At 37.7% G+C, this 18,645-nt stretch overlaps 1 protein-coding gene across 4 annotated transcripts in view; it reads left to right on the top strand.

The window, feature by feature from the left end:
• NTNG1 (netrin G1) overlaps positions 1-18,645 on the top strand; it is a 340,603-nt gene that overhangs the window by 279,645 nt on the left and 42,313 nt on the right. The window contains exons 6-7 of one of the 4 annotated variants that reach the window (XM_029226837.1): positions 174-341; positions 5,850-5,984. The exons of the other annotated variants lie outside the window; for them this stretch is intronic. Of the exons in view, the coding sequence (XP_029082670.1) occupies positions 174-341; positions 5,850-5,984 (303 nt within the window). The remainder of the gene's footprint in view (positions 1-173; positions 342-5,849; positions 5,985-18,645) is intronic. 4 annotated transcript variants of the gene reach the window in all.

Genomic DNA, 18,645 nt, shown 5'->3' with positions numbered 1-18,645 from the left:
GCTACTTCCATGCCAGTCACAACCACCTGCGGTCACCATGTGTCATGTGGAATCACATACATGTAATGCCATTCCGCCATCTTTTCTCCACTTCTCATTTTATCCAAGCATGTAGTGTGCTGTTATTCTGCGACTGTATACACTCTGTATACATTTCTGTTCTTCCTTGCAAGATTGTGAATGCTTCGGCCACTCCAATCGATGCAGTTATATCGATCTGCTAAATACAGTCATTTGCGTGAGCTGTAAACACAACACTAGAGGGCAGCACTGTGAGTTATGCAGGCTGGGCTACTTCAGAAATGCTTCTGCACAGCTGGACGATGAGAATGTGTGCATAGGTCAGTTCCATTATAATTTCAGCTATTGTTCTGTGCCTTTCACGAGATGGGGAGCTATTTAAGGTGGAGAGGCTGGTGATTTGCACCACAGCTGAGCCAGAATGAACTTTCTCAATGGAGAAAACGTCCTTGTGGTAGACTTAAAGAATTCACTTGTGCAGATTGAAATCATAGTTGGGGGATGTATTTTGAATCCTTGTCTAATCATTGCTTTAAAGATGATGAGCTGAAAAGTCATGTTTAAGTGATGAAGTAATTCTCTTTTTGTTTTTCTTTTTTTTTTTTTTGCATGAAATCTTAACACCTGGTCATTTCAACCTGATCTTAAAGCCTTATGTTGTACACTCAACTTTCAAAATGTAAACTCATTATAAGGTTTTTAATTATAGATACGAGATTAAGACACAAACTTTTGTAAATAATTGGTAATTAACTAATATTGATTTAAAATATTCCCATTTGGAATTGAAAGCCACTAGCAATTGGTAATGTAGAAGTTTGCCTGGCTTTTCCATCCATAGTAATGAAATTCCACTTACTGAATTTTCCTATAGCCCTCAAAAGGAGAAGCAATTTTTCAAAACTATTCAAGGCAATTAATTCTCTTAGCTTCCAAAGTACATGAGCCCTAGAAAACTGGGGCCCCAGGATTCCCTTGAGCATTCTTTCCACCCCCTGTGGTGACTGATCATGTCAAATGGAGAGAACCAGGTGCCCTTCACATCCAAAAAAGCTTCTCCTACCTTTTGCATAGTAGAACCTATCTTTAAGAAAGGGAGCTGATGAAACATAAGAAATAAGAAATGGAATTTCACTTCGTAATGTACTTTGAAGAAGTGCATATATTCAAAATGGTGAAGGGTACATATGTATCTGTTACCACACCAATAGGTAATATATAGGCAACCAATGTTAAAGGTAGATTTTTTCACATAAAGACTAGATAGAATACACAGGCTGAAAAATGAAAGGTGATCTTTTCATCAAAACAGAAATCAAATCAATCTGTAATTCTGGGATCATTGTTTTCTGATTGGATTGTCAAGGTTATATAGTTATTTGCCAAGTGTCATTTAAAATAGCTGGACAAGTTTTTTCAGTTAAAATGGGCCAAGTTTTTATAATACTGTTTATGTCTATAGTATGTTCTATTTTTCAAAGTGCTTCCTTATTATTTGTGAATTAGTGGAGAAATCCCTGGACTTAGAGGCTGGAGAGCTGGGTTCAAGTCCCAGTTTGCTATTTAATAGCTGTGTGCCTTAGGTAAGTCGTTGAAAACTCCTGGTCAAATTGGTGTCATGTGGGATGCACAGGAAACACTTGGTAAACTGTGAACTGACTTGCAAGTATGTTTTTTGTTTGTTTGTTTGTTTTGTTTTTACTTAATCCTCATTAACAAAACCATGGTGGTAAGTACTCCACTGATAATTTCCCCTATTTTCTAGTTGAGAAAAAGGCAAATTGACCCAAATCATACAGCTTTAGTAAAGAGTTAGTTTCCTGACTTCAAAGCTTTTGAACGCTTTCTCCCAACTACCCTGACACAATTAGCAAAGCTAAGCTTGTCAGACTTTTACTTATGGTATGTTTTTAGGATGACAGCAGCAATTCCACTATGAGCTTGTGAACAGAAGTTCAATTGCCTTTATAACATTTGGGTTACAAAGATTTGAGAATATTAATAAAAACCAAAAGGCACATAGCTGTCTGAATTTTGAATGCAGTTACATTTTGCTGAATGTCATTTGTAAAAATATATAAATGTCATACTATAAATATGTTAACAAGTGAAAAGGTAAAATAAATAGGAACACAGGAATAAAAGCTAATCAGTTTTTCAAAATACAAAACATTACGATAAGATGTAAATGTTTTGCAATATCAATTTCATATTATTTTCATTAAATCAAAGAAAAAGACCTTAAAAGATTTTATTCCATAAAATTTCTCATAGCAGGTAACTTAACAATATCCCAATATATTTTACTCAGAGTATTCTATTCTAATGAATTCCTCCCTTTTTCCTGTTCTAAAGTAATCTATGAACTACAAAATCCACAATTCCTGTCTAATTCTAAGAGTCATAGTTCTGTTATAAATCCATATTTGATTATCCACAGACAAGAAGTTGCCATTCAGCTTTTGTCTTTTAAATCATGTAAAATACAGATGAATGGAAAGTTTAATATACATTCTTGTATTTATTTCTACTTTAAAAAATCAAACACAGTTCTTTTCTCCCTTTCTAGAAACTTTGTTCATTAAAGTTATAAATCTTGGAGAGGATTTTATATTATTGAGGTAAACATATCCCTATTCAGTATTTTGTGCTCTTCAAACCAAGTGGATATAGGTAAACACAAAGATGAGTATTTTTAGATAGCATTAGAATTAGCTACAGTATACCTCCACATACCAAAATTCCTTAAATTGTTGCTCTTTTCCTAAGGGGTAAAATTGTTTTTAAAGAATGAACTGAAAAATTTGGCTAGCTGGTATATGCTACATACGGTCTATCTTTTGTCTTTAGTCTCTATAAGCGTACGAAAGTTTCCTAAAAGAGTTATAGCTTCCACTTTTCCCACTGGAGGGGCCAAGGGCAGAGCGGTCAGGCTGCCTGGGCATGAGACTGAGGCTGAGGTTTGCTCTCTGAAGGGCATTGGAAGCCTGTGGCTCCATTACCAAGGTTTGCCCTATGGGGCAGCACCAACCTGGTCTCTATTTTTTACATTTAAGTTCCCCAAAGGGCTTGCAGCAGGACTGAGAATTAAATTTGAGAGGATACACCTCAAGTAATTGAGTTAATTTTAATGTCATTTTGTATAGAAAGCGCTAATGAAAATGAATGGATATTTACCCAATTCACTTTCACAGAATTAGGCACTAATCCCTGAAAATTTGAACTTCATCTAAGCCGTCTCTAAACTTAAGGGGAAAAAAGGCACTTTGCCATTTCTTTAACAATTGGCAATGAAATCCACCACCCTGGCTATGAGGGAACAGCACATATCTTTGACAAAATGTTGACTATGTTGAAATAGATGTCTTAAACTATTTGCATCATTTTATATTATGGCAAATATAAAATGCACGCTATTCCATGTTGTCACAGTGATCGCTGCTTTGTGATTCCTGGTAAATTTACCCATTTTCATACAAATTCCAAGCCAGCCATGTTTCCAAAGATGCATGTAATTAGCCTGTATGATGCAGCAATTTCATGAAGATGACATCCTTGCATGCTTCCATTTCATATAAACTCGAACATTAAGCAGGAAGCTAGAGGATATGTGGCTTGTGACCTTGGGTAATCACTGCTAATAATCCCTGATAACAAGCTTGACATCTGAATGAAATGCAGGGCTCAGCAGTTGCTACTAAACATATCTCCAATTATGATGTATGATTGTTTTCATTCCCCTGGAGACCCAAGATCAGGTAATCAGAGGTACCTTCTGTAAAACAAAGCAAACATAAGACACTTCTAATACTTATAAATCAATTGTAGTATAACTTTTTAATCAGACTTCCAAAAGTATTTCATGTTGTTTTTTTAGTCTAACAGTCCTGTATATTCTTCCTAGTTTCATGGAATAAAATATAATTCTCCAAGGCCATCCTCATCACCCCAACATCTACCATTGACTGTCGTTCCAGAAATGATATTTTTTAACCTAAATTATTTGTATGTAATGTGGAGTGTAGACCCCACCTCTCCTTGTCACTTATTTTCCTGACTAACATTACACTTACCACCTTTTGTATGACAACCACTGAGATGTACCATGGTTTAGATGTTCCACATTTCTAAAAATTTTGTTTACTTTTTTTTTACATCTAAAACCTTTTATTAATCAGTTGTTATGGGCTAATTGACTAGCACAGTGTGTGAATTCATATTGGCCAGATGTAACTCTACTCCCTGGCTTATGAAATGTTGGTGATTCATTGTCAACTTATACACTTTATACACTTTAAATAGTAAGAAACATATTATAGTAGTTTTGCTATAGGTATATACTTATAGTGTGTGTGTGTGTGTGTGTATTTTTAAAGTCACAACAAAATTACTATATAAAAATGTTTTAAACAACTGCTGTATATACACACATCAAAATAGAAAATGCCAATTTAAAATAAAACTCCGATTATTAAGTGCAAATCAGTCCAGACAAGGAGAGAGCATTTTAGACTTTATTTGGTTTTATTTTTACCTATGTATGTTACTCTTAGTCATACAAATGTTTGTATCTTAAGAATGCTGAACTTCAAAATTGACTTACTCAACATGAAATAAATAATGATTCTAAGGTACTCCACATTCTTTGAAGAAATTATATGATTAGTCCCTATGACAAAAACAGAACCAAACCTCTGGATCTCTCTATTTAACAGTAAACCCTGAATCTCCATTGCCAATCTAAGATGCTAAACTTAAAGTTATTAAACTAAAATTCTCAGGGTTTCTCACAGTTGGTTGCTTGGTTAGTTGCTTGGTGTGATTTTATTTGGTTTTTTGACATGAAAACCTCTTAATGGGACCATTTTAAAATAAAGGAAATCAAGAGACAGAGGGGCATAATAACTTGCCCAGTATTATACAGTGGGATTACAAAAAAAGTAACTTTGGCCTACAAATTCCAAAAGCTGGAAACTAGCTGCTGTTACCTTTCAAGCTAATGGAAGCCTAAGGAATTCTTATTTCTGATTCAGCCTTTAAGAAAAACAGAGCTTCACAAGTAAAAATATTCTGCATACTAATGTGTGAGGAATCAAGAAATTATTCTGTTTACTTTTTATTACACAAAGTTATATTGTTCTGTCCATAGCCATTATAATGATACAAGCCTCAAATTATGCCTATGTTGAAATTTATCTAGGATTACAAAATTCATTTTTCTTTCATGATTGTTAATCTAGGTTGCATAAAAGCTATACTAATTTAGCATGCGTAGCAGATACAATATCTAAAGGCTCATCACGACATAGTATAAATATATATATAAAGCACCATCCCAAATCATATAGTAAAACTGACTTTGAATGAACAAAGTGCGTTCATATTCCACTTTAACAGTGTTCGGCAGTTCTCAAATTTTGAGTGTAACCGATAAGCTCATTTGAATAATTTAAAACAGATTTTACACTGATGGCATATTGATTTATCCTTGATAGATAAAGGATATATAAAGGATTCTCATTGCGTTCATTAAACCATCTAAAAATGCCCTAACAAATGGAACCTCCATTACGATCTGTTACCAGTGAAGAGCATGATGTCTTATTTCCTTGGAGGTTTTCAGTTGACTTCCTCCCATAACATAAAAATGATATCATGGAAGGCTGAGCAAATACATAAATGGACCTGAAATAGCCATATTTGCCAAAGCATTTCATTAGTGGACATCTTTCTTTAAGTGATGCATTTAAGTAAGCAACACTCCTGTGTTGATAACTTATAAGCCATGCGGACTTGTCTCCAGCCTGTGTGTTGTCTTGTTTCTACAGAGTGTTACTGTAACCCTTTGGGCTCAGTCCATGATCGTTGTAATGGCTCAGGATTTTGTGAGTGTAAGACTGGAACAACAGGGCCTAAGTGTGATGAGTGTCTGCCGGGAAATTCCTGGCACTACGGCTGTCAACGTAAGTAACTCTGGGAGCTGTCCTCTGCCTGCTGCAGCATGGCTGATTCTGCTTGTCTAGGCCGGTGCGTGCAGCTTCTCAGAGCAGAAAAAGGCCCAAACCGCTGACAAGCTTTGAAAATTACATAATGCCTCAGCCTATGTATAGGAGAGAGAGCAATCCATCAGCTGTCCAGCTGGCTCCTTTGAAGCCCATCTTTGTCCCCTCTGATGGCTGGAGAAACTTACACTGAAATACTCTATGCAGATCCATGTACCTGGCCAGACCATAAATTAAGTGGCACAATAGGGACCCAGCTTAGAAATCCTTACCGCAAAATGAAGGGTGATGTGTAATGTGTTTAATGTATTTCTTGAACTACCCTGGAGCTCCAGAGTCCATAAATTAAATGATATCTGCATAACTTATTACCACCCTTGTATCATACCCATCACTGAATCTGAACCAAAAACCTAAAGGTAATAAATCTAAGGGATATTTAAATGCCAGGATAAAATAAATGATGAAAATCAATATTGATTTTAAGCCTCTGAGGTTAGGCACCATGCAGTGAGCCTTAGACAGATGCCATTTGGTTCAACCTCATTTCTCTGAGGATTATCAGGCGTTCTTAAAAGCTTGTCAAGGCAGGTGGCATGTTGGTGTGTTCAGGGAAGAGAAATTTTAAAATCTGAGCAGAAGCTTCCTTCTGTCATTCATAACAATTTTTGCATTTTAATTCTGCATTAACTTTCCTCTATCTGTACACAGTCAGCTTACTAATATTAAAGAGCCACCAGGCAAAGCCTCTGGAGAGCGCAGTCCAATACAAAATCATGCAAGCCACACATGTAACTTTAAATGTATTGTTATCCACATTAAAAAAGTAAAAATAAATAGAAGTGGATTTTAATAACTTCTTTTATCCAAAAAAAACCTGAAATATTATCATTTCAACATAGAATTAATGTTAAAGTTGTTAAGGATATATTTTACATTTTTCATAGTCCTTGAAATCGGATGTTTAATGCTTACAGAACTCTCAATTAGAACTAACCCTACTGCAAGGCTTAATAGACACATATGTCTACCATATTGGACAGCACAGCTCTAGAGGTTTTTTGCTTACTTTTCACTTGAAAAATCGTCAGTATGCAGGAACTATCTAAAGCAGATTTCTACCAAGGATGTACAGAATATTTTATCTGCTACTTATGGAATGTATAGTTACCTGGAGGCTACATTTCTACATATTATAAAAGCCAAAGTGAAATTTACTGCTATACTAATGTCGTGGGCAGCAGTGAACTATGGTGATAATTGAGAGATTTGGCATTGAGCAGGCCAAGGTTAGGATAGGATCTAGAAGCTAGAGGGTGAGCATCTCCAGCCATGCTGGAGAGTCATTAAAAGCGTCAAATAGTGAGAAGTCAGGCAGCACTTCTGCACATAAGCTCTGGATAAGGCCATGGTTTTAACGTTGTATACACTGTAGGTTCCCAGAAAGCACCTGAAGGTTCTGAATGAGTTTGGGATTCCAGAAACAATGTGAGGAGTCAGGACTCAGAGGATAAGTCATCAGTCCTGGAACATCTAGATGTAGAGGCCCAAAGAAGGCTGACAGTCAGGAGGAGAGAAGGAGAGACAAAGGAAGGGCCGAAATTAGCAACAAGATTCAAAGCATAAGGAATGAGGAGACTTTATAATGAAGGCACACCTTCTAAAAGGGAAAGTCTCACGTAAACTACCTGAAGCAACAGGACCTAATGAATGGGTTCCTGAAGTGTAATCGGGGAAAGACATTGGAGAGGAAAATTAATCAAGCTTTAGAGTAAATGTATGCCAAAAAAAGGGCCTAACTTGATTTTTCTGTGTTAATTTCCTGGAGTATTATAAAAAATGCAGTGTCCTCAAATTTTTCCTTCTGGCATTGAAAGACTGGATTTAAGCAGGGCCCTACCACATAAAGGCTGTATGGTGTACAAAACCCTCCATGCCTCAGCTCCAGCACCTTACATCCTTAGTATGTAGATCAGTGAGGTTATAGGAGTAAATGCTTTATCCTCTTGAGTATTTCTTTATTATTTTTTTAAATTTTATTTTATTTATTTATTTTATACAACAGGTTCTTATTACTCATCAATTTTATCCACATCAGTGTATACATGTCACTCCCAATCGCCCAATTCATCACACCACCACCACCACGCCCCCGCCGCTTTCCCCCCTTGGTGTCCATACGTTTCTTCCCTACATCTGCATCTCAGTTTCTGCCCTGCAAACCGGTTCATCTGTACCGTTTTTCTAGGTTCCACATAGATGCGTTAATATACAATATTTGTTTTTCTCTTTCTGACTTACTTCACTCTGTATGACAGTCTCTAGATCCATCCACGTGTCAACAAATGACCCAATTTCGTTCCTTTTTATGGCTGAGTAATATTCCATTGTATATATGTACAACAACTTCTTTATCCATTCATCTGTCAATGGGCATTTAGGTTGCTTCATGACCTGGCTATTGTAAATAGTGCTGCAATGAACACTGTGGTGCATGTGTCTTTTTGAATTATGGTTTTCCCTGTGTATATACCCAGTAGTAGGATTGCTGGGTCAAATGGTAATTCTATTTTTAGTTTTTTAAGGAAACTCCATACTGTTCTCCACAGTGGCTGTATCAATTCACATTCCTACCAACAGTGAAAGAGCGTTCCCTTTTCTCCACACCCTCTCCAGCATTTGTTGTTTGTACATTTTCTAATGATGCCCATTCTAACTGGTATGAGGTGATAACTCATTTTAGTTTTGATTCACATTTCTCTAATAATTAGTGATGTTGAGCAGCTTTTCATGTGCTTCTTGGCCATCTGTGTGTCTCCTTTGGAGAAATGTCTGTTTAGGTCTTCTGCCCATTTTTGGATTGGGTTATTTGTTTTTTTGATATTGAGCTGCATAAGCTGCTTGTATATTTTAGAGATTAATCCTTTGTCAGTTGCTTCACTTGCAAATATTTTCTCCCATTCTGAGGGTTGTCTTTTCATCTTGTTTATGGTTTCCTTTGCTGTGCAAAAGCTTTGAAGTTTCATTAGGTCCCATTTGTTTATTTTTGTTTTTATTTCCATTACTCTAGGAGGTGGATCAAAAAAGATCTTGCTGTGATTTATGTCAAAGAGTGTTCTTCCTATGTTTTCCACTAAGAGTTTTATAGTGTCTGGTCTTACATTTAGGTCTCGAATCCATTTTGAGTTTATTTTTGTGTATGGTGTTAGGGAGTGTCCTAATTTCATTCTTTTACACGTAGCTGTCCAGTTTTTCCAGCACCACTTATTGAAGAGACTGTCTTTTCTCCATTGTATATCCTTGCCTCCTTTGTTATAGATTAGTTGACCATAGGTTCATGGCTTTATCTCTGGGCTTTCTATCCTGTTCCATTGATCTATCTTTCTGTTTTTGTGCCAGGACCATATTGTCTTGATTACTGTAGCTTTGTAGTATAGTCTGAAGTCAGGGAGTCTGATTCCTCCAGCTCCGTTTTTTTCCCTCAAGACTGCTTTGACTATTCGGGGTCTTTTGTGTCTCCATACAAATTTTAAGATTTTTTGTTCTAGTTCTCTAAAAAATGTCATTGGTAATTTGATAGGGATTGCATTGAATCTGTAGATTGCTTTGGGTAGTATGGTCATTTTCACAACGTTGATTCTTCCAATCCAAGAACATGGTATATCTCTCCATCTGTTGGTATCATCTTTAATTTCTTTCATCAATGTCTTATAGTTTTCTGCATACAGGTCTTTTGTCTCCCTAGGTAGGTTTATTCCTAGGTATTTTATTCTTTTTGTTGCAGTGGTAAATGGGAGTGTTTCCTTAATTTCTCTTTCAGATTTTTCATCATTAGTATATAAGAATGCAAGAGATTTCTGTGTATTAATTTTGTATCCTGCAACTTTTCCAAATTCATTGATTAGCTCTAGTAGTTTTCTGGTGGCATCCTTAGGATTCTTTATGTATAGTATCATGTCACCTGCAAACAGTGACAGTTTTACTTCTTCTTTTCCAATTTGTATTCCTTTTATTTATTTTTCTTCTCTGATTGCCATGGCTAGGACTTCCAAAACTATCTTAAATAATAGTGACAAGAGTGGATACCCTTGTCTAGTTCCTGATCTTAGAGGAAATGCTTTCAGTTTTTTACCATTGAGAATGATGTTGGCTGTGGGTTTGTTGTATATGGCCTTTATTATGTTGAGGTAGGTTCCCTCTATGTCCACTTTCTGGAGAGTTTTTATCATAAATGGGTGTTGAATTCTGTCAAAAGCTTTTTCTGCATCTATTGAGATGATCATATGGTTTTTATTATTCAGTTTGTTAATATGGTGTATCACATTGATTGATTTGCATATATTGAAGAATCCCTGCATCCCTAGGATAAATCCCACTTGATCATGGTGTATGATCCTTTTAATGTGTTGTTGGATTCTGTTTGCTAGTATTTTGTTGAGGAGTTTTGCATCTATATTCATCAGTGATATTGGTCTGTAATTTTCTTTTTTTGTAGTATCTTTGTCTGGTTTTGGTATCACGGTGATGGTGGCCTCATAGAATAAGTTTGGGAGTGTTCCTTCCTCCACAATTTTTTGGAAGAGTTTGAGAAGTATCGGTGTTAGCTCGTCTCTAAATGTTTATAGAATTCACCTGTGAGGCCATCTGGTCCTGGGCTTTTGTTTGTTGGAAGATTTTTAATCACAGTTTCAATTTCATTATTTGTGATTGTTCTGTTCATATTTTCTATTTCTTCCTGGTTCAGGCTTGGAAGGTTTTACCTTTCTAAGAATTTGTCCATTTCTTCCAGGTTGTCCATTTTATTGGAATAGAGTTGCTTGTAGTAGTCTCTTAGGATGCTTTGTATTTCTGCGGTGTCTGTTGTAACTTCTCCTTTTTCATTTTTAATTTTATTGATTTGATTCCTCTCCCTCTTTTTCTTGATGACTCTGGCTACTGGTTCATCAATTTTGTTTATCTTCTCAAAGAACCAGCTTTTAGTTTCATTGATCTTTGCTTTTGTTTTCTTTGTTTCTATTTCATTTATTTCTGCTCTGATCTTTATGATTTCTTTCCTTCTGCTAACTTTGGGTTTTGTTTATTCTTCTTTCTCTAGTTCCTTTAGGTGTAAGGTTAGATTGTTTATTTGAGATTTTTTTTGTTTCTTGAGATAGGCTTGTATAGCTATAAACTTCCCTCTTAGAACTACTTTTGCTGCATCCCATAGGTTTTGGATCATCATGTTTTCATTGTCATTTGTCTCTAGGTATTTTTTGATTTCCTCTTTGATTTCTTCAGTGATCTCTTGGTTATTTAGTAACATATTGTTTAACCTCCATGTGTTTCTGTTTTTTACTTTTTTTTCCCTGTAATTGATTTCTAATCTCATAGCATTGTGGTCAGAAAAGATGCTTGATATGATTTCAATTTTCTTAAATTTACTGAGGCTTGATTTGTGACCCAAGATGTGATCTATCCTGGAGAATGTTCTGTGTGCACTTGAGAAGAAAGTGTAATCTGCTGTTTTTGGATGGAATGTCCTAAAAATATCAATTGAATTTATCTGGTCTATTGTGTCATTTAAAGCTTCTGTTTCCTTATTTATTTTCTGTTTGGATGATCTGTCCATTGGTGTAAGTGAGGTGTTAAAGTCTCCCACTATTATTGTGTTGCTGTCGATTTCCTCTATTATAGCTGTTAGCAGTTACCTTATGTATTGATGTGCTCCTATGTTGGGTGCATATATATTTATAATTGTTATATCTTCTTCTTGGATTGATCCCTTGATCATTACGTAGCGTCCTTCCTTGTCTCTTGTAACATTCTTTATTCTAAAGTCTATTTTATCTGATATGAGTATTTCTACTGCAGCTTTCTTTTGATTTCCATTTGCATGGAATATCTTTTTCCATCCCCTCACTTTCAGTCTGTATGTGTCCCTAGGTCTGAAGTGGGTCTCTTGTAGACAGCATATATATGGGTCTTGTTTCTGTATCCATTCAGCAAGCCTGTGTCTTTTGGTTGGAGCATTTAATCCAGTCACGTTTAAGGTAATTATCGATATGTATGTTCCTAGTACCATATTCTTAATTGTTATGGGTTTGTTTTTGTAGGTTCTTTTCTTCTCTTGTGTTTCCTACTTAGTTAAGTTCCTTTAGCATTTGTTGTAGAGCTGGTTTGGTGGTGCTGAGTTCTCTTAGCTTTTGCTTTTCTGTAAAGCTTTTGATTTCACCATGGAATCTGAATTAGATCCTTGCCTAATCTTCGTTGTAGGTTCTTCCCTTTCATCACTTTAAGTATACCATGCCACTCCCTTCTGGCTTGTAGAATTTCTGCTGAGAAATCAGCTGTTAACCTAATGGGAGTTCCCTGTTTGTTATTTGTCGTTTTTCCCTTGCTGCTTTCAATAATTTTTCTTTGTCTTTAATTTTTGCCAATTTGATTACTATGTGTCTCGGCATGTTTCTCCTTGGCTTTATCCTGCCCAGGACTCTCTGCGCTTCCTGGACTTGGGTGGCTATTTTCTTTCCCATGTTAGGGAAGTTTTCGACTATAATTTCTTCAAATATTTTCTTGGGTCCTTTCTCTCTCTCTTCTCCTTCTGGGACCCCTATAATGCAAATGTTGTTGTGTTTAATGTTGTCCCAGAGGTCTTTTAGGCTGTCTTCATTTCTTTTCATTCGTTTTTCTTTATTCTATCTGCAGCAGTGAATTCTACCATTCTGTCTTCCAGGTCACTTATCCATTTTTCTGCCTCAGTTATTCTGCTATTGATTCCTTCTAGTGTATTTTTCATTTCAGTTATTTTATTGTTCATCTCTGTTTGTTTGTTCTTTAATTCTTCTAGGTCTTTGTTAAACATTTCTTGCATCTTCTCAATCTTTGCCTCCATTCTTTTTTTTTTTATGCAGTACGTGGGCCTCTCGCTGCTGTGGCCTCTCCCGTTGTGGAGCACAGACTCCGGACACACAGGCTCAGCAGCAATGGCTCACGGGCCCAGCCACTTTGCGGCACGTGGGATCCTCCTGGACCGGGGCACAAACCCACGTCCCCTGCATCGTTTGCCTCCATTCTTTTTCCGAGTTCCTGTATAATCTTCACTATCATTATTCTGAATTCTTTTTCTGGAAGTTTGCCTATCTTCACTTCATTTAGTTGTTTTTCTGGGGTTTTATCTTGTTCCTTCATCTGGTACATAGCCCTCTGCCTTTTCATCTTGTCTATATTTCTGTGAATGTGGTTTTTGTTCCACAGGCTGCAGGATTGTAATTCTTCATGCTTCTGCTGTCTGCCCTCTGGTGGATGAGGCTATCTAAGATGCTCGTGCAAGTTTCCTGATGGGAGGGACTGGTGGTGGGTAGAGCTGGCTGTTGCTCTGGTGGGCAGAGCTCAGTAAAACTTTAATCACATGACTGCTGATGGGTGGGGCTGGGTTCACTCCCTGTTGGCTGTCTGGCCTAAGGCTATCCAGTCCTGGAGCCTACCCGGGCTCTTTGGTGGGGCTAATGGCGGACTCTGGGAGGGCTCGCTCCAAGAAATACTTCCCAGAACTTCTGCTGGCAGTGTCCTTGTCCTCATGGTGAGCCACAGCCACCCACTGCCTCTGCAGGACACCCTCCAACACTAGCAGGTAGGTCTGGTTCAGTCTCCCCTGGGGTCACTGCTCCTTCCCCTGGGTCCTGATGCACACACTACTTTGTGTGTGCCCTCCAAGAGTGGAGTCTGTTTCCCCCAGTCCTGTCAGAGTCCTGCAATCAAATCCCACTAGTAATGGGAGGAATTCCTCCTCCCATTACTGGACCCCCAGGTTCAGAAGCCTGACGTGGGGCTCAGGACCTTCACTCTGAAAGTTTGTGAGTCACCCACCCAGCAGTTATGGGATTTGATTTTATTGTGATTGCGCCCCTCCTACCATCTCATTATGGCTTCTCCTTTGTCTTTGGATGTGGGGTATCTTTTTTGGTGAGTTCCAGTGTCTTCCTGTCAATGATTGTTCAGCAGTTAGTTGTGATTCTGGTGTTCTCACAAGAGGGAGTGAGAGCATGTCCTTCTACGCCGCCATCTTGGTTCCAAAAACTTCTTGAGTATTTCTTGAGTACCTACTATAAATTAGGTATCGAGCTTGCAGTAGAGGCTAAAGGATGAAGAGAGATAGCTGCTTTGGACATGTAGACATGAAGTTCACAATCTGTAGTGCGAGGCTGACAAGCACCTAACAGTTAGAAGGTGATCAGAGCCAAGCACTATGTACCTGATTTTAGTGAAGCCCAGATGGGGAGTAAGGCTTCCCAGAGAGGTGACATTTGCTTGAGTACTCTAGTATTAGTAGATGTTTTCCAGGATGGAACTTCTTGGGCAAAAAGGTTCATGAGCTAATGCACTATGTTCCAGAAATGTCAAATGGTTTTGATATGATTAGAGGGTAAATGGTGTGGGTGTTGTGTGTTGTGTGTGTTGGGAAGAAGGGAAAATGTTGAAGAAGCAACCAGAGACCAGATCTTGTAGTTTCTTGAATGCCAAGCTACGAAGTTTTATCTCATCAGAGAATAGGTGTGAGGACCATGATACAGGGGAGTTATGGGATCCACCATACAGTTTCAAGCAGAGGAAAGGATAAAATTCTGTTGTAGAAAGATTATTCTGACTACTCTGTAAAGGAAGGACTGGAACAGGGTGAGACTGGATTTACTGTATAAATTTCACATATTTCAAATACACCTTTGAGCACACAATCATTTTATCTCATCCTGAAATCTTCTTTTCTTTCCTCGACCCACCCACACAGGACTGATATTCTGTGTTAAAATATAGAAATCCTTTTGCCAGTTGGTAAATGGCTATTGCATTAAGATCCTTAAGTGCCTTCCCTAGGATCTCTTAGATGCCCCCCAGAATCTAGCAACTAACAGGGTAATACCTGTCAGTGGTGTGCCTTCAGCACCAGCTGGTACTAGATACCAGTACTAGAGCAGGTATTCATACTAAGTAGTTAGTGCTTGTAAGTTGATAAATATTTTTCATATCCTTCCTTTGTCTGCATATACACGAATACATTCAAAAAAACCTCTCAAATCAATCTCTCTCTCTCCCCCCTCCCCAGTCACTCCCCACATCACATGCGCACGCGTACGTACATGCACACACACACACACACACACATGCTTCTGCTTACCCTGAGTTGAACCCATCCTTGGGTTGGCCACATTATTATTGGCAGTGATATTGACCTGGCAAGAAGAAATCAAGGCCAAGAAGAAACACAGTGGTCAACTAGGGCTGATAGCAGCATTCGCAGCAATGAGCAGGGATTAAGTGCACATTTAGGTAAGCGGGGCCAGGGAAGAGATGTCATAGGTATCAGGACAGAGTCCGAGGGATCTAGACACAGGGTTCCAGTCCCCCAGAGGACTGGCAAGAGGAGCAATGTAGAACTGCAGTCCAAAAGGACTTGGATTTGGGAATAGAAAATAAAGAAAGAGATTCAGTTGCTGACACTGTCGCTTACATCCTATGAATAGAACTACGTGAGTACACACTTAGGCTCTGGAGTCATACAGACCCGGGTTTGAATCCCATCTCCACCCCTTACTACCTGCAGGACTTAGAGGAAATTACTTGGGCTCCCTAAGGCTAGTTTTTCATCTAAAAATTAGGATAATACTAGGACCTAACACATATGGTAATTGTGAAGATTCAAGGAAAATAATGTGGAGCTCATGGTCCATAGTAAGATCTCAATTATTATTAGCTAGTTCCAAGCACAAGTTGATTTGTCAAAGAACGAGGTAAGAATCCATGTTTAAAACTAATTGTACAACGATAGTGCAGAAAGTGCAGCCAGAATGGCCACTATTGAGTATCAAATTGTTGACCTAGGGGATTCTAAAAATCCCTTGATCAGAGACAAGACTAATTCAAGTGATTGAAACAAAGGTGACCCCAAAAGCAATTGTGTGTCTTCAGCTGGGGAAATCGATAACTCCAGGCTCATTAGTGAACTTTCTCGTGAGGGGGCCACTGATTGTTTGCACCATGAATGTAAGCTGGTCTCTCAGACAAAAGGTGAAACACTTGAAAACCATCAGAATGAGCGGACTTTAGACAGCATGGAATGCGCAATTCAGGAAGGAAAGCAGAAGTAAAAAGATTTCAAAGAGGACAGGCAGAATCAAACTTAGTACTGAGGTTGCTCCACAGAAGAATGAGATTGAGGAGAAAGAGATTTTTTTTTTTAAAGCACCCCTTTGAAATCCGAGAAGAGGCATGAGCCACATCCCAGAGAATAAAGCTGAACCTTCTAAAGAGAAAGTAATGTTTCGTGCTTCACACAAAATATGCTTGGTTAACCTGTATTGGAAAATAATGGAACACTTGTTAATAGCACCAAGAAGACTAGACATAGGTCAGGTGTGTGATTTTTTTGGTTTGGAAAATGAAATAGGAATACTCACACATAGAACCAGTGGGGCTAATGAGGAGATGTATTGTCTTCCTGGTGAATGTATAAGCTACACTGGAATATCATGCAATGTTTATTAAAGCCAGCAATTTCCCCACATTTTTACCTAATTTATATGAATACTAATGGTGCTTTCAGAAGAACTTATAGTGTGAATATTTGGGTTAAAGTCAAAATATTTCGTGACGTAGCTAAATGTTATGATTTGGAAAATAACAGAGAATGTAGGAAATCAAGAACTAAGCACACATAACAACAGGACGGCTGAGATTAAGTTGCTGGGCCATGGTCTATAGTATCAGAATATGTGTTCTTGGAAGGGATCAGTACATATATTACCAAGAACAGGAAAACATGTATTTAGTAGGAGGCTCAATGGCCTGATCAAGAAGATTTTTCAATTAAATTTGAGAGGAATATAGTGAAAATACCCTTATAAAACTGTAAAACCAGACACTGTGGCAAACCACAAAGTTAAAAACAAGGCAACAGTTATTCTCAGGAGAAAAATAAGAGAAAGTTTGGGGAACAAAATTCCTTGGCTTAGGTGTATCCCTTCCCAGTGTTTGCATAATAAGTATATTAATTTTCTACTGCTGCTGTAGAAAATCATCACCAATTACCACAAATTTAGTGGCTCAAAACAACACAAATATATTTTCTTACAGTTCTGTATTTAGAAGCAAATAAGGGTCTCACTGGGCTAAGATCACTGTGTCGACAGAGCTGCATTCCCTGCTGGAGGTTCTAGGGGAGAGCCTGTTTCCTTTCCTTTTCCAGCTTCTGGAGGCCACCCGCATTCCTTGGCTTGTGGCCCCTTCCTCTACCTTCAAAGCCAGGAACTTTCCATTTCTCTGTGCCTTTCTTCCATCACCACATCTTTCTCAAACCACAGCCTGGACACAAGTCTCCACTTCTAAGGACCCATGTGATTAGAGTGGAGACACACAGATAATCTTTCCATCTGAAAGCCCTTAATTTAATCACATCCCTTTTGTCATGTAAAGAAACAGGTTCCAGGAATTAGGATATAGACATCTTTAGGGAGACATTTTTCTCCACCTACCACAATAATCATCAAGAATACAAGGTTTTAATTCCAGGGATAAATATGCAGGTATTATGGAGATGGAATGTAACGCATGTTTGCAATAAAGATATTCAAGGGTAAAACTTTGAAAGAAATACATAATATGATTAGAAAGGAGAGATGTATGTCAAGAAGGTATAGACTTGCTCTGTGAATTAGAGACAGTGCAATATTTTTCAGTGAAGATCAAAGATCTTATAGAAAATGTATTGTGAGTGTATATTATAGACAATACAACCATTTAGAGGATATAGATATTGTCCAAAGCCAAATTAGGAAATCTAAATGCTCTGTAATCTTCCAAAATGGGGGAATTCACATATTAAGATATCTGCTAAAAGATGTGTCCTGCTAATTGTTGGCTTGCATTGATGAGAATTTCTTCACCCAAAAGAGTGAAAGAAGCAGTCAGTGAACTACTAGTATCACTTATTGGTAGTAGGGAGATAACAACATCACATAAGAGACCAATGCTATCGAAAACCTTTGAGGGATACTGTCCCAAACCTTAAGAAGAATACAAAATATTCTTGGGGGGAAAACGTAGGATCTTAGACCCTCTTTCAAACACAAAAACACACAAGTTAATTTTTTTAAATAAAATCACAAACTGTTTCCAATAGACTACCTAGAGAAAACTGGGAGACTTCTAAACTAACCAACATGGCTATATGAGGATTTCTTATGAGCTTTTGGTGAGCATTTATTAAGTCCCTACTATATACTAGGCACTGTGCTACAAATTAAGGCTATAAAAACAAACTGCAAAAATGTAGAATGGTGTAGAGCTGTGTTAACAAGTTGTTCAATTGGCAAATATGTGGGAATCTTAGCTTCCATTCAAGTTCAATTCCATACAACATTTTGTCATGAGTGGCTAGGAAGCTAACACAATTTCAGACAAAACAAGGACCAAAACAGTTTTAGTTCCCCTGACACATGCCCTGGACAGCCCACAGCAAGAGTCCAGTCATTGGGAAAAAAAAACATTTTAATGAAGCAGGGGCATAGGAGGGTTCTGTCTTTGATGAAGGGTTTTTCATATGAAAGAGAGTTTAAAAAGGCTGGTAAGCATATGATTTAACGTGTTACAG

The sequence above is a fragment of the Monodon monoceros genome, unplaced genomic scaffold, assembly GCF_005190385.1.
Source record: "Monodon monoceros isolate NGI ecotype Baffin Bay Population unplaced genomic scaffold, NGI_Narwhal_1 Super_Scaffold_18, whole genome shotgun sequence".
Classification (NCBI taxonomy): Eukaryota; Metazoa; Chordata; class Mammalia; order Artiodactyla; family Monodontidae; genus Monodon; species Monodon monoceros.
This window is presented reverse-complemented; position numbering and strand designations above follow the sequence as displayed.